At 40.3% G+C, this 17,392-nt stretch overlaps 1 protein-coding gene across 9 annotated transcripts in view; it reads right to left on the reverse strand.

The window, feature by feature from the left end:
• Ryr3 (ryanodine receptor 3) overlaps positions 1-17,392 on the reverse strand; it is a 538,051-nt gene that overhangs the window by 83,137 nt on the left and 437,522 nt on the right. For 8 of the 9 annotated variants that reach the window (XM_031371354.1, XM_031371353.1, XM_031371355.1 and 5 more), the window contains 4 exons: positions 12,964-13,013; positions 12,510-12,570; positions 9,190-9,428; positions 7,698-7,779 (listed from right to left, as the gene is read on the reverse strand). In XM_031371354.1, the coding sequence (XP_031227214.1) occupies positions 7,698-7,779; positions 9,190-9,428; positions 12,510-12,570; positions 12,964-13,013 (432 nt within the window). The remainder of the gene's footprint in view (positions 1-7,697; positions 7,780-9,189; positions 9,429-12,509; positions 12,571-12,963; positions 13,014-17,392) is intronic. The other variant, XM_031371356.1, reaches the window with a different exon arrangement.

Below are 17,392 nucleotides of genomic sequence, written 5' to 3' on the forward strand. Positions count from 1 at the left end.
GGGCAAAGCTTCCAGGCAGAGCAGAGGCTGCATGGTTAGCTCCATAGCAACCAAAAATAAAAGAAAGGACTTGCAGTTTATCATTGGATATGGAAACCATTTTTTTTCCTTTAATCTTTACTGCCAGATAGAGTATGTTTCACAGAATAAGTAAGTCAAGGGTGACTGACTGGAGAGGTTTCAATATGTATTCCAGTATTTATTAGCTCCTCATTTCCAAACTATGGGGCTTTCTTTGTCAATCTCTTATTTACAGGATATCAGTAATAGTGAGCCTCTTAAATGTCAGGGACACAGGCAAAGACAAATAAATTAGACTATCTTAATAGTACTGTGGTGGTTTGATTGAAAATGGACCCCATAGGCTCATAGAGATTGGTACTCTTGGGAGGGGTGGCCTTGTTGGAATAGGTGCATCCTTGTTGGAGGAAATGTGTCACTGGGGTAGACTTTGGGGTTTCAGAAGCCCAAGCCTGGTCCAGTGTTACTCTCTCTTTCTGCTGCATACCAGATCCAGATGTAGAACTCTCAGCTACCCCTCCAGCACGATGTCAACTCATGCACTGCCATGCTTCCCAGCATGATGACAATGGACTAAACCTCTGAACTGTAAACCAGCCCTGATGAAATGCTTTCCTTTAGAAGAGTTGCTATGGTCACGGTGTCTCTTCACAGCAACAGAAACCCTAAGACAAATACTTTATACACATATATGCATCATGATTTTAGAGTTCTATACTGTATACTCATGATGATACCATGGAGAGGAAGCAGCATGAGCAGAGTAGAAAACACAGTGGGGGTGGGAGCGCAGTCCTAAGTGGCAATATTAATAAATTTGGTGGCTTAGATATGTGTGCTATACACTCAGAAATGATTGATCAGTGCAAGCCAGGAAATTGGAGGGAACAAGCATCTAAAATGTGAAGGAAAAAAATTAGTTTCATTCAAAATAAAACTGAGATTCAAGATTAACAAAAATGAAGGCACAAACTTGATTGTCTGGAAAATCTTCCCTGAAATCTCTTTAAATCAATTTAAAAAAAAATCTCCATATTACAAAAGTCAGGAATTTTACATGATCAAATAAACAATATGTTTACTCTTTGATTTTCGGTATCTGAAAACCTCACAGATTTATGTAATTCTCAATATTATTTTGACTTGAAAGTATTCCAAAAGATACTTCATCACTCTGTTATTGACTTTTGTTGTTGACTTTTTCTTTTCACAACGACTCCCATCACTGAAGTGAGTGAATCTTTTCTAACTACAAGTCACATGCCAGGTAGAGCTGGGCTGGATACTCAGTGATTCCTCTGCCATTCAATAGATGGCCTCTTGTCAAGAAAAAATTAGTTAAAAGTTATCAGGTCCAAAGGAAACTCCATTTCCCAAATTCTGGTGGTTAGATAAAAGCCAGCATTCCTTGGGAAGTTGTGAGGCTGGTTCCACTCCCCCAAAGGAGCCATTTCCCTTAACACTGCCTGGAGGGACAAATGACCATTGTGACCTCTAGGTTCCCCAGTATCACAAGACCTTGTTGTACATGTCAGCTCCATGCTGGCATCCAGGCTCTTTTAAACTCTTCTCACATCCTTCTCTTCCCTCCCCCCAAGCTACTCCTTCTTGTAACATTGCTATTCTGGCTCTATTCTTCCTTTTGCCCACTCTCCTTGTCTTCTTTCTTGCTCTCCCTCTTTCCATGTTTCTCTCATTCTCTCTTCTCTGCTCCTGCTTCTCTCATGGCCTGATCCAGTCTGCTGGCCATGCTCAGTCTACTACTTTCTCTGCTATGGGCAGATGCTCTGGTGGTTCTCTCTGTCATATCTACAACAAAAACCTTCCCCTTAACAATATCATGTAGCTGCCATGTCTCAATTTATATAAAAGGTGGTAGAGAAATGCTGGTTCTATCACATGTTTCTCTCTAAAACTCAAAATTTAGAAAAAAAAAATTAAAAGGACATCTGGATCTGTGCTGAAGTTATAATATGTGTTATAACCCCAGACCACAAAGTAGAAACCCATCAAGTGGGGGTGCAGAATTAAAACATACGCTACAGAAGGGGCCTTAGACATGACTTATCAGTTAAGAGCACTGGCTGATCTTTGAGAGGACCCGGGTTTGATTCTCAGCACATGGCAGCTGATATCCATCTGTAACCCAAGTTCTAGGGCATCTGACATATTTTTCTGACTTTCTGAGATACAAGGCATGCATATGTTGCACAGACATTCAAACAAAACACTCATGAGCATGAAATTAACTAACTAACTAATTAAAAACCAACAATAATAACAATGACAACAGCAACAATAAGAGCCAAAACCTATAATTTCCAGAATTAGAAGACCAAAGAAGTCTTTGGAGGTAAACACAGGATTTAGAAGTTGCTTGAAACAATGAGCATTTAGGTATATGAAGGTCATTGAAGACCTTGTGGACAGTATATATGCGGGGAGCTTCCATCTTGCAGAGTTAAAATATGGGACTAAGAATGATATGCGCCTGCCATTCTTGTCTCCTGTACTCCCAGCCTGGAGAAATTCCTGGAGGTACATTGGCATGAAAGAATGAGAAGGAACTTGTTTTGGAGCTCACCAGAGGGTGAGCATATATTAAATCTCTCAGAGAAACAACTGGCTGCAATGTGAGAGTTGTGCCCACTTCTCACCTGGGCTAGTCATTTGCTCTTAGGGGTGGACATCAGAGCTCTGGGAAGGGTTGGCCCCTCCTAGGTTCTCAGCTTTGAAGCTGCCTGCTGTTCCCTCCCAGTTTACTCTCGTCTGTTTTAACACACACACACACACACACACACACACACACACGCACGCACGCACGCACGCACGCACGCACGCACCCACATGAGCACACTTGCACACACCTTTGTTCTTGAGAGTTAACAATATTCCTAGCAGCCAAAAAAAGAGAGATGATAAACAAATTTATCCAGAAAAAGAAAAACAGAATGTGTTTTCTCTATACATTCACAGAAAACAAAATGGAAAAGATTAACACAAAGAAATCTTAAAAAAAAAAAAAAAATTACCAAAAATGCTGAACAGAAAAGAACAGCTAAAAGTTTCTAGTAAGAAACCAGGTGTGAAAGGTTAAAGAACAAACTTATACAGGATTACTTTTCCAGAACAAATGATAGGGAAAAACACACACACCGACAACTGTGCTGTAGTTTAGACTTGGGATATTCTCAAAAGGTCCATGAATTAAGAGGCTACTGGGAGGCAGTAGTATTTTGAAGAGATAGAGACAAAAGAATTTAAGTCTCTGGGGCTGTCCCTTTGAGGGGATTGTGGTTCCTTGCCCTGCTTAGTATTGTTTTACTAGTAGGCAAAACTAAAGGATCCAATCAACTATGGACTAAAATCAAGTTGTTTGTAATACAAACGACAGAAAAGGAAAAAAAAAAATCTCAAATAACGCAAAATTTCCTCACCTGAAAAGTAAAGTGGAGAGGATGAAATAGAACAGTCAGTCCTGGGCCACATCATAGGGAAGTGAAGGAGACCTATGAGCTGCCAGTGCCCTGCTCGCCTCTGTAACGTCATGTGTGAGTGGAACGCTATATGCATTGGAGAGAAAATGATCGTGGCTAAGGCTCTATGCTCTCGAGTGGACATTATAAAGCATACAGAGACCTCAGGACTTTTACAGAAGTGACTGTCCCATGATGACTCCAGACTGTCAAAAGATAATATATATAAATACATATATATACATATATGTTTATATATATATAAATACATATATATACATATATGTATATATATACATATATATATATATATATATATATAAATTCAAGAAAACTAAGAATAGGGAATTCCTGTTAAGAAATGTAGATGATGTGCTAAAGGACATAGGGACAACGTAAAGTAAGCAGGGCGGGAAATATCAGGACAAAATGTAAATGCTACGGTGAATTTTATAGCAAAATAGAAAACGGGATGGGAAGTAGGCTGGAATTGCTGTGTATACAGTTTGCTTTTTTTCTAAAGTGGAAACTTAATAGATATAGTATACTAAATTATACATTTTGAAATATGAATCATAGGTTAAAGAAATCGAGTTTTTGTCTTTTTCCAATATGACAAAGCTGCAAAGCTCTATGTATACTATGATCTCACATGCCTGAAAATGCATATACAGAGAAATTATCAAGACTGGTACATACCTAAATGTGGCTAGTGACTTCCTGGGACCTGGATGGGACATTGCATAGGGTAAAGAAGATGGCAGACACTTAACTTTACATACTTTTCTGTATGTTGGGTTTTGTTTTGTGAGTTAGCATGCATTTCACGATTAAAATGTCAAAAAACAAAAACAAAAACAAAAACAAAAAAAAAAAACCCAAAAAAACCAAAAACCAAAAACCCCAGACAAGTAAAAAAATCATTGCTTGTGCCAGCAGCACAGTCCTAGGATCCTAAGTTGCTAAGTTTTCAGTTGATGAAAACAATTCTCTCTCTCTCTTTTTTTTCCCCCTGAGACAGGGTTTCTTTGTGTAGCCCTGGCTGTCCTGGAATTCACTCTGTCGACCAGGCTGGCCTCGAACTCAGAAATCCGCCTGCCTCTGCCTCCCGAGTGCTGGGATTAAAGGCGTGCATCCAGCTTGGGATCTCTTTAATCTAATCCTGGCTAGCTAGTCTTATGTGGATGTAGAATAAAAAAATGCAAACTCCAATATTCACAGCTCTGATCAGAGCAATCACAGCAGTGAATGGGGATTAAGTACAAAGAGCCATGGGTGAACAAGCCTTTCTGGCCTGATATTTCAAAATTAACTTTTTGTCTACTTCGTTCAAAAGAAAAATGCAGAAACTGTACAAAACGTTATATAAGGTTTCTTGGTGTGCATGTGCTCTCTCTCTCTCTCTCTCTCTCTCTCTCTCTCTCTCTCTCTCTGATATCTTCACTAAGTGAGATGTTAATTGGGAAAATCTTTTTATAAATTCTATTTATTTGGTTAGAAATACATGTTTAAAATTTTTATCTCAGGGCTGGAGAGATGGGTTGGTGGTTAAGAGCACGGGCTGCAAGTAGGACTCCCAGTGGAAGGATAAGGACAGTGACCCAACCACAAAGCCTTCCACCCAAACTATCCAAACTGTGTCCTGCCTACAAGATGTGCAGGGACAGAGATAGAGATAGACTGAGGGAATGGCCAACCAATGACTGCCCCAAACTAAGACTCATTCCTTGGGCAAGAACCAATCCCTGACACTATTAATGATACTCTATTATGTTTGCACACAGAAACCTAGCATTAACTGTCCTCTGAGAGGATCCACCCAACAGCCAATGGGAAGAGATGCAGAGATTCACACCCAAACACTAGATGGAACTTGGGAAGTATCATAGAAGAGTTGGGAGAAAGATTGAGCCCAATGGGGACAGGGAATCCACAGGAGGACCAACAGAGTCAACTAACTTGGAACCTTGGGCCCCCCCAGACACTGAATCACCAAACAAGGAGTGAGCACAGGCTAGACCTGGGCCCCCTATACATATGTAGCAGATAAGCAGCTTGGTCTTCATGTGGTTCAGCAGGGGCTGTCTCTGAGCCTGTTGCCTGCCTACCTGTGGATTCTGTGCCCCTAAATGGACAGCCTTGGATTCAGAGGGAGAGGATATGTCTAGTCCTGCAGCAACTTAATGTGTGAGGTGGGAGTAGAATGGGTGTGTATGGGGGGGTTGACACCCAGAGGAGGGCTTCCCCTTCTAAGGAAAATGGGGGGAGGTACTGGGAGAAGAGGAAGGGCTAGTACTGGTTGTAAAGTGAATAAATAAATAGATTTAATAATAAAAGATCACCTAGAGGACCTGGGTTCAATTCCAACACCCACATGATGGCTCACAAGCATCTGTAATTCTAATTCCTGGTATCCAATAAGATGGGCAGTGGCAGTGCATAGCTTTAATGTAAGCACTCAGGAGGCAGAACTAAGAATATCTCTTGAGTTCTAGGCCAGCCTGGACTACAGAGTGAGTTCTAGGACACCTAGGGCTATACAGAGAAATGCTGTCTCAAAAATCCAAACCAAAACAAAAAAAAAATCATTAACTGTTAATGACAAAGCCATTTCTGTATAATTTCTGTAAAACAGTAACCATTAGTTTTTCAATGAGTTTCCTGAAGCCTGGAAGCCATTTGGAAACTGGGACTGTGATGGAATGGACTGGTTTTCAACTCATTCCTAGGACGGATTTTAATCCACCAGTTCAGTTCTTAAGGTCTTATAGGGGATAAGTTCTCATTTTGCTTTACTGACACAAGTTTAATATATGTGTGTTTCATTCAGTATGAAATGAGGGTTGGATTGTAGGGTGTCTGATACAAGCTTCATATATGGGTATGTTAGTAGACCCCCAAGTGTGTTCAGATTAAATTACTTAAAAACAGATTGAATTCTTTCAGGCTTGCTTATTTGAAAGGGATAAAAGAATCAGTCCTTCAAGCATAAGGCTAAGTCTGAAGCTCTCATCCTTCTTATTTTACCCCTGGAATTAAGTAGAACAATTCAACACATAAGCCCTGAGGCTGAAAAGCTAGGGGCCGTTAGGTTTCCACCACCAGAGACTGGTTATAGAGGAAAAGCTGGAACCCCAAGCCTACAAATAAGGTTGTTCAGATTCAAGATTATCACATAGCTTTTCGGGTACTAAACTGTGTGTTGTTTAAAACCATTGCTAATCTGACAGCTGACTGTGGCAAAGGTCCAAGGGTGTGTCACACAGAGACTCATTAAACACTAAAGCCATTGCCTTAGGTCTCCCAAGTGTCTCAGAAAGCTTTAACCACAGGGACTCTGGAAGCTTTGCAGGAGCCCTGATAACGAAGTGCACATGCCTTCAACAGTTTTTGGTTACTAGCATATGATTTTGCAGGATTTTATAGCTTCTACAGTCATATATATATGTATCAGATTGAAGACTTTGGTGGGAAAAGCTATTGACTATATATATATATATATATATATATATATATATATATATGTGTGTGTGTGTGTGTGTATATATACATATATATAATATATCTGATTAATTTCATTACATTTCTTTACATTATCATAAATTTTTCATAACTCAGCTGTGAAGCTACTACTGATCAGTTACTATTTGGGTTTTGCTGGACTGAAAAACGTGTTAAGTGGGTTTCTTTTTAAAATCTAACACAATACTTATTAATCTTTAAGAATTTTATATGTGCATTCTACATTTTCTCCCTTCCCTTTTTCCCATTTAATCCCTTCCATATATTCCTCCTTGCCCTCTTTCAAATTCATGGCCTCTTTTTAAAAATTAATTGTTGTCTTATACACACACAAACACACACACACACACACACATACACACACTTATGTATTCCCAAACATAAATACAAACTCTCAGTTCTCAGCCTGTATAATGTGCTGATCATTTGGTATTAGATAAGCAGTTGGTATGCTCTTCCCAGGGGAGGCCTATTTCTCCAGCTCTTGGCATTCCTTAGTTGCCTGAAGTTCTTTGGGTAGGGTTGAAGACTCTGGGCTATCTTAAGTCCATGTTAGCATGTCTATTTTTGTTCTTGTTTAGCTCCTGTTTAGGCAGAATGTGTTGGCCCTCTCTCCCCCACAACATTTTTTTGAGCCACAGTGTTTTAACTTAAAAAAAGTAAGCAAAAACTAATTACCTTTCAACATAGATGTTTTTCCCAGTCCCAAGGGAATAGAGGCTGCACAGAATATGGTAGCATGAAATCTGCACGTCACTCACTGAAACAGAGAGATGCCATAGCCACATATCAGTCTCAGTTCCATCTCCATCACATGGAAAAGTCCATGATGGGAAAAAAAAAAAACAAACAAATCCAAAAAACCTTAAGGTCGGAATCAGTCACCTGCTCTCTCTAGTTTTCCCTCCTCCCTATCTCTGTAAACAAGTGAAATCCTCTTCAAACTGGATATTTGTTTGCTAGTTGCTGGGACACACTGACAGGAAGTTGTGCTCCACCTGAATCACCTATGTCCTCTGCAAGGCTTCTGATGAAGATCACAAAGCTTCTTGGAGAAAGGAATCTTTGGGTCAATGGAGCTTCCACACAGGTCATTTACTCAATAAAGAAGACATTCAAATGTTACCAAGGGTAATGTTGTCTTTGTTTGGATCGAAGAACTAATAAAACTTGAAGCATCTATGCTACTTTTGATAATTTTCTTAGAAAGTCTATATATCTGCCATGGTTTATTCTAGGGAGGGAGGGAGGGAGGGAGGGGAGGAGGGAAAAAGGGAGGGAGGGGAAAAAGAGGGAGGAAGGGAGAGGGAGTTGGACATAGGGAAAAAGGGAGGGAGAGGGAAAAAAGGGAGGGAGAGAGGGAGATAGAGAGATCTCAAATATGCTCATTTAAAAAATTAGGTTGTATTTCTAATTGTATCATGGCCTTCCCTGTTTTCTAAGGGAATAGAGTTCTGAAGGAATACAAAGAATTTTGTCAAAAGGCAACATGCCCCCAACCACATCTAGATCTCATACCATGGACCACTCGGACTATTTCAACAAAACTAGAAACAATTTAATCTTTTATTTTCCAACCAAGATACTGCCTTGTTTCCATGTCATAAAACTTCTGCCTAGTGGGGACTAACTGATGGAAGACATAGCCCAAGCTATGGACAACTGGCTAAATTAAATCATATGACAATGTATAAGCAGTCCTGAAGCTGGGTGACAGAACATGAACATGGTGGGGTTGGGGGTGGGGCTGGACATTCTTCTAAGTACAAAGCAAAATAAAACCATTGTGGGGTGGGAAACTCATGTGATGTTAACCTCATTCCTTTCGTCATGGTACCAGTGAATAATCAAGGCTTTTTAATGTGGAGCACGGCATCCGGAAGCCCTGGTGGCAGAGTACTTCTGACGAGGATTGCTCAGATAACCTTTTCAAATTCAGCGGAGCAGGTATGAGACTGGTTCAGAATGAAATCGGAGAGATGAAATGTTCTAAACTCACAGTAAAGGATTTCTTCCTTTCCGAGGATCAATCACTGCATTTTTTTTTTTTAATCTAAGAAAAATATAGGACATCTGTCTTTCTACTCTGCCCTCAAGGTCAATGTGAGTGAGTGGGTCTCTGTCTGTGGCCAGTGCATAGACATTGGTGACAAACCGCAGTAGGACTCACAGAGTAGATCCGCCCCAAACTGATGCTGAGCGATGTGCTCAAAGATGGATGTCAGGATGGGAAGCAGAGCCACTGTGGTGTAGTTAATATTCTGAGAAACACCTTTGATCTGCGTTCGGGAATGGGTAAACTTCCCCAGCTTCAGGTTTTCCGAGGTCTTCTCTAAGTCTTCCGCAGCATTTTCAAAGAACGCTCGCAGCCCGGCTTTCACCAGCTCTGAGCCTGACTTCATCACTGTCCTGCAAGTAAATAATAGCTGTCAGAAACGGGCATGACTGGATTGCTGGACCGACCCCCTTTCCATGGTGGTGACTTGAAGGCAAACTGGGCAGACGGTGGGTACTGGTCTGTTTCCATCTGGAAAATAAACTTGAACTACTCAGTTCCCCTGGAGTTAGTGACTGAATAAGGGGCTTGGTTTGTGGAGGTCATTGCCGAACTCTTCAGGACCCACAGAGAACTATTTAGAATGGAAGTGGCAGTAGTCACTTGTGATCTACAGCATGCTACAGCTGCCTCATATGTTATTATCCAATGAAAGGACAGCAGTGAGCCTTTTCCACAGCTCATTTGGGGTCAAGAGCCTTTGTAATGCTATTTAGGAGGAGAGGAGAGGAAAGGAAGAAAGCCAGTCCTTTATAAAGCCAGCCTTATTAGGTTGCTGAAGCAGAGGACAATGAAATGCACCCTGGGAAGGGGGGGGGGACTAAGAACTGCTGAGTTCTTCCCTTAAACTCTTTCACAGAACATAGAATTAGGACCAAACCTATATGCAGTCTGTAATTTTCTACATTGCAATATCGACTTCAGAAGATAATGACAGAATTCCTTCCAGGGCATATGCTCTTTCTCTTCAAAGTTTTCTTGGTAATTACCAAACATATCAGGACAGTAAATATCATCATCGAGGCTTGCTCTGAAGACCAGAGATCTCCTATAATGATCTGTGCTCTTGTTACTGTTATTATTTATTTATTTTGTGTGTGTGTGTGTGTGTGTGTGTGTGTGTTTACTGGTCAGAGGCTAACATTGGGTATCTTCCTTTCCATTCTATATATTGAAGCAGGGTCTCTCATTTGAACCTACAGCTCAGTAATTTGGTTAGTCTAGTTAGCCAGCTTGTTCTGGGGATCCCGTCTTTGCCTGAGTTATGATGAGTTGCTATAACCACTAGACATTTTTGTGGGATCTGGGGATCTGAACATGCTTGTCGGGCAAGCGCTTCTACCCACCAAGCCATGTCTCTAGCCCTTATTTATTTTTTATGGGCTTCAGTTTGTCACAGGCTGCCATCTTTGGGTCACTCTCTTAAGAAGGTAGCTCTCTTTTACATTAGATCTTGAGAGCTATGTCCTCTTCCTGACTCTGATAAGAACCATTTATTAATTAATGCTTTTTTTTTTGAGACAAGGTCTCACTATATAGCCTTTTGGCTGGCCTTAAATACACAGAGATCTGCCTGCCTCTGTTTTTTTGTTTTTGTTTTGCTGTTGTTGTTGTTGTTTTTTCGAGACAGGGTTTCTCTGTATAGCTCTGGCTGTCCTGGAACTCACTCTGTAGACCAGGCTGGCCTTGAACTCAGAAATCTGCCTGCCTCTGCCTCCCAAGTGCTGGGATTAAAGGTGTGCACCACCACCGCCTGGCTATGCCTATCTCTGCTTCTTGAGTGTTGAGATCAAATGTATGTGCCACCGTACTCTGCATAAGGACCTTTCTTCTTCTTCTTTATTTGTTTATTCTTCTCTCATGTATTACATCCCTACCACAGTTTCTCCTCCCAGTGCCCCACCCCAGATCCACTCCTCTGTTTCCCCTGAGAAAAGAACAGGGGTATCAACTGAACACAGCATAGTAAGTTACAATAGACACAAACCCTCATATCAAGGCTGGGTGGGGCAACCCAGTAGAAGAAAAGGGTCCCAAGAGCAGGCAAGAGAGTCAGAGACACCTCCACTCCCATTGTTGGGAGTCCCACAAGAACACTAAGCTACACAACCATGACATAAATGTAGAGGACCTACACAGACCCATGACAGGCTTCCTGATTGTCACTTCAGTCTGTGAGTCCCCATGAGTGCTGCTTAGATTCTGTGAGCCATGTTCTTATGGTGTCCTTGGCCCCTCTGGCTCCTACATCCTTCCTCCCCATCTTCCTTAGGGATTCCAGAGTTCTATCTAATGTTTAGCTATGGGTTTCTGAATCTGCTCCCATCAGTTGCTGGATGAAGTTTCTGATAAGGACCACTCTTCATGAACATGTTAAACAGAACTCCTGTCAGTTTATTTTACTATTTCTCTCTTTAAAAATATCACGATGTTAATATTACCAGAACTGTGTATTGTTGTTGTTGTTGTTGTTGATGTTTTTAAAATAAAATCTCTTGCTGGGCAGTGGTGGTGCACGCCTTTAATCCCAGCACTTGGGAGGCAGAGGCAGGCGGATTTCTGAATTCGAGGCCAGCCTGGTCTACAGAGTGAGTTCCAGGACAGCCAGGCTTACACAGAGAAACCCTGTCTTGGAAAAAAAAATTTTTTTCTTTCCTGTTCAGCTATCCTTCCTGCAGATTCTCAAATTATCTTGTGTGTACTGGCTGGTTTTGTGTGTCAACTTGACACAAGCTGGAGTTATCACAGAGAAAGGAGCTTCAGGTGAGGAAATTCCTCCATGAGATCCATCCAGCTGTAAGGCATTTTCTCAATTAGTGATCAAGAGGTGAGGGCCCCTTGTGGGTGGTACCATCTCTGGGCTGGTAGTCTTGGGTTCTATAAGAGAGCAAGCTAGTAAGTAATATCCCTCCATTGCTTCTGCATCAGCTCCTGCTTCTTGACCTGCTTGAGTTCCAGTCCTGACTTCCTTTAGTGATGAACAGCAATATGGCAGTGTAAGCTGAATAAACCCTTTCCTCCCCAACTTGCTTCTTGGTCATGGTGTTTGTGCAGGGATAGAAACCCTAATTAAGACACTTGTGTCTTTTATTTATTTATTTATTTATTTATTTATTTATTTATTTATTTTTCAGGATGACAAGGGCTTCACCACCTACCAGATATCTCTACCTGTATGTATGTGTGCATGTGTGTATGTACTATTAGGCACAAACTGAATATTGCTATGTTATTTATACATTGTATCTCCTGAAAATACAATTTAGTAAGAGAGGGTAAGAGCTGATTAACTGCTTCATATTTAAGATGGTCCATGACAATAGGTCTGGACTGTGGGAATGAGAAACAGAATGCTAATTTCTAAGGCTATTTTTGTGTCTGGGGGTTAGATAGGGAGTCATAAGAAACTATTAGAAAGAAAACATCAGCCTTACCTTGTGTCTAGTGTCTGAGCTAAGATATGAAGACAGCTCACCATTGTAGTTGAATCGCTCCCTAGAATGAAAAACATCAGCCATGACTTCCCAACCCAGCCTGGCTGTTAAATACAGCCTTCTTAGTATGCATAAGCCTTAGCCCATTATAATTAACCAGCAACACACAAAGTGCCAGGTCTGTGTTCAGGGACAAGGCATTTATCTCTGGTCTGACAGAGCCTCTGCTTCATGATGGATGTCACAAGCAGAGCTTAAAACATTCATTGGTGTGGAAAATCTGAGCTGTTGAAGAGCTAGAGAGGTCATTAATCATGCTTCAGACCAATTTTCTATGGAAATTTTAGGTGACACCTCAGTCCCAAGGTACAGGTTCTCTAAGGGAGCCACAAATGAAGGCTCAAGGTAATTACAGGAAGGAGTGCTGCCGTTCACAACACATCCTTTTACTTACCAAAGAGTGAAATCCTGTGTCTCACGAGAGCAGCCAGCTTGCAGAATAGGCTAAATCAAAAAAGGTTGTAATTCAGAGAGTCATGGAGACTGAAGAAGTGATTTTTCCGCATTCTCCCACCCCTCACATGTGAAGCAGTACGTAGATTGGCACTTTAGGAGGATGTGCAATGTCCTCTGAAAGAGTGCTTGCAACCATGCTGAGAAAAATAACATGGTTTACACTGCCTTGGTGGAGAATCATGAATGGTTGGTTCCTTGCAGGGAACTCCATCCTACTCAAACCCACCCCTCTGTAAGGAGAATAGTGTTTGCCAATGATCCTGTGCAAACTTCCCTTGCTGAGAGATACTATGTCTTAAAATGTTCATTCATGGAACACAGAAAAAAGAGATACAGATTCTAAAAGTTGGTATGGAACTGCAAACTATTTTGCCACTTTCAAGCTTTAGTTGGAAGGTGGAAAAATGTTGGGTTTAGGAAAAGTGTTCATGGTAAGAGTAGGGAATTAGGAGCCTGTTAAACAGAAAAACATTTTAAGAAGTACATTTTTGCTGTTATATTTTTATTTTTTTAGTACAAAAACAATCTTTCTTATTGGATATTTTCTTTATTTACATTTCAAATGTTATCCCCTCTCCCAGTCTCCCCACCCCCAGAAACCCCCATACCACTCCCCCTCCCCTTGCTTCTATGAGAGTGTTCCCCCACTGACCCACACCCTCCTGCCTCCCCACCCTTGAATTCCCCTATACTGGGGCCTTGAGCCTTCACAGAACCAAGGACCTCTCCTCCCATTGATTCCTGACAAGGCTGTCCTCCGCTACATATGCAGCTGGAGCCATGGGTCCCTCCATGTATATTCTTTGGTTGTTGGTTCAGACCCTGAGAGCTCTGGGGGATCTGGTTGGTTGATATTGTTCTTCCTATGGGTTTGCAAACCCTTTAGCTCCTTCAGTCCTTTCTCTAACTCCTCCACTGGGGACCCCATGCTTGGTCCAATAGTTGGCTTCAAGCATCTGCCTCTGTATTTTCAGGCTCTGGCAGAGTCTCTCAGGAGACAGCTATATCAAGCTCCTTTCAGAAAGCACTTCTTGGCATTCACAATTGTGTCTGGGTTTGGTGACTATATATGGGATGGATTTCCAGGTATTTGTTCCCATGAGTACTTTGTTCCCCTTTCTAAGAAGGACTGACACACCCACACTTCGGTCTTCCTTCTTGAGCTTCATGTGGTCTGTGAATTGTACCTTGGGTATTCAGAGCTTATGGGCTAATATCCACTTATCAGTGAGTGCATACCATGTGTGTTCTTTTGTGATTGGGTTACCTCACTCAGGATGATATTTTCTAGTTCCATATATTTGCCTAAAAATTTCATGAAATCATTGTTTTTAATAGTTGAGTAGTATTCCATTGTGTAAATGTACGTTTTCTGTATCCATTCCTCTGTTGAGGGACATCTGGGTTCTTTCCAGCTTCTGGATATTATAAATAAGGCTGTTATGAACAGAGTGGAGCATGTGTCTTTGTTATATATTGGAAAATCTTTTGGATATAAGCCCAGGAATGGTATAGCTGGGTCCTCAGGTAATATTATGTCCAATTTTCTGAAGAACTGCCAGACTGATTTCCAGAGTGGTTGTACCAGCTTGCAATCCCACCAACAATGAAGGAGTATTTCTTTTTCCCCACATCCTTGCCAGTATCTGCTGTCACCTGAGTTTTTTATCCTAGCCATTCTGACTGATGTGAGGTGGAATCTCAGAGTTGTTTTTATTTGCATTTCCCTGATGACTAAGGATGTTGAACATTTCTTTAGGTACTTCTCAGCCATTTGATATTCCTCAGTTGAGAATTCTTTGTTTATCACTTTTTAATAGGGTTATTTGGTTCTCTAGAGTCTAACTTCTTGAGTCCTTTGTATATAATGGATACTAGTCCTCTATTGGATGTAGGATTGGTAAAGATCTTTTCCCAATCTGTTGGTTCCCGTTTTGTCCTATTGACAGTGTCCTTCACCTTACAGAAGCTTTTCAATTTTATGTGGTCCCATTTGTCAATTCTTGATCTTAGAGCATAAGTCATTGGTCTTCTATTCAGGAAATTTCCCCCTGTGCCCATGTTTTCGAGGATCTTCCCCACTTTCTTCTCTATTTGTTTCAGTGTATCTGGTTTTATGTGGAGGTCTTTGATCCATTTGAACTTGAGCTTTGTAGGAGATAGGAATGGATTGATTTGCATTCTTCTACATGCTGACCTCAGTTGAACCAGCACCATTTGTTGAAAATGCTGTCTTTTTTCCATTGGAAGGTTTTATTTCCTTTGTCAAAGATCATAGGTGTGTAGGTTCATTTCTGGGTCTTCCATTCTATTCCATTGAGTTTCCTGCCTGTCTCTGTACGAATACCATACAGTTTTCTTTTATCATTATTGCTCTGTAATACAGCTTGAGGTCAAGGACAGTGACTCCCCCAGAAGTTCTTTTATTGTTGAGAATAGTTTCTGTTATCCTAGCTTTTTTGTTATTACAAATGAATTTGCAAATTGCTCTTTCTAACTCTATGAAGAGTTGAGTTGGAATTTTAATGGGGATTGCAGTAAATCTGTAGATTGCTTTTGGCAAGATGGCCATTTTTACATTTTTATTATATTAATCCTGCCAATCCATGAGTGTGGGAGATCTTTCCATCTTCTGAGATCTTTTTTGATTTCTTTCTTCAGAGACGAAGTTCTTGTCATACAGATCTTTCACTTGTTTGGTTAGAGTCACACCAAAGTATTTTATATTATTTGTGATTATTGTGAAGGGTGTCATTTCCCTAATTTCTTTCTCAGCCTGTTTATCTTTGAGTAGAGGAAGGCTACTGATTTGTTTGAGTTAATTTTATATCCAGCCACTTTGTTGAAGTTGTTTACCAGGTTTAGGAGTTCTCTAGTGGAATTTTGGGGGTCAGTTAAGTATACTATCATATCATCTGTAAATAGTGATAATTTGACTTCTTCCTTTCCAATTTGTATCCTTTTTACCTCTTTTTGTTATCTAATTGCTCTGGCTAGAATTTCAAGTACTATATTGAATAGATAGGGAGAGAGTGGGCAGCCTTGTCTAGTCCCTGATTTTAATGGGGTTGCTTCAAGTTTTTCTCCATTCAGTTTGATGTTGGCTACTGGTTTGCTGAATATTATTGCTTTTACTATGTTTAGGTATGGGTCTTGAATTCCTGATCTTTCCAAGGTTTTTAACAAGAATGAATGTTGAATTTTGTCAAATGCTTTTCTGCACCTAATGAAATGATCATGTGGTTTCTTTCTTTGAGTTTGTTTATGTAGTGGATTATGTTGATGGATTTCAATGTATTGAACCATTCCTGTATCACTGGGATGAAGCCTACTTGATCATGGTGAATGATCATTTTGATGTGTTCTTGAATTTGGTTTGCAAGAATTTTGTTGAGTATTTTTTATATGTTCATAAGGAAAATTGGTCTGAAGTTCTCTTTCTTTGTTGGGTCTTTGTGTGGTTTAGATATCAAAGTAATTGTGGCTTCATAGGATGAAGAATGAAGCCACAATTCCTTGACTAAGTTATTATTGAGTAGAACGTTGTTCAGCTTCCATGTGTATGTGGGCTTTCTATTGTTTTTGTTGTTATTGAAGACCAGCCTTAGTCTATGGTGATCTGATAGGATGCATAGGATTATTTCAATCTTCTTGTATCTGTTGAGGCCTGTTTTGTGACTGATTATATGGTCAATTTTGGAGAATGTACTATGAGGTGCTGAGAAGAAGGTATATTCTTTTGTTTTAGGATGAAGTGTTCTATAGATATCTGTTAAATTCATTTGGTCCATAACTTCTGTTAGTTTCACTGTGTCTCTGGTTAGTTTGTGTTTCCATGATCTGTCCATTGCTGAGAGTGGGGTGTTGAAGTCTCCCACTTAATTATTGTGTATGGTGCAATGTGTGCTTTAAGATTAATAATGTTTCTTTTATGAATGTGGGTGCCCTTGCATTTGGAGCATAGATGTTCAGAATTGAAAGTTCATTTTTGTAGATTTTTTCCTTTGAGGAGTAAGTGTCCTCCCTTATATTTTTTGGTTGAAAGTTGATTTTATTCAATATTAGAATGGCTACTCCAGTTTGTTTCTTGGGACCATTTACTTGGAAAAATTTTTTCCAGCCTTTTACTCTGAGATAGTGTCTGCCTTTGTCACTGAGCTGCATTTTTTGTATACAGCAAAATGATGGGTCCTGTTAATGTATCCAGTCTGTTAGTCTATGTCTTTTTATTGGGAAATTGAGTCCATTGATATTAATAGATATTAAGGAAAAGTGATTGTTGCTTCCTGTTATTTTTTTAAACTTTTATTGTATTATGAAGAGAAAAGTTACATGATTTCAATTTATCTGAATTTGTTAACATTTAA

Source organism: Mastomys coucha, unplaced genomic scaffold, assembly GCF_008632895.1.
Source record: "Mastomys coucha isolate ucsf_1 unplaced genomic scaffold, UCSF_Mcou_1 pScaffold15, whole genome shotgun sequence".
Classification (NCBI taxonomy): Eukaryota; Metazoa; Chordata; class Mammalia; order Rodentia; family Muridae; genus Mastomys; species Mastomys coucha.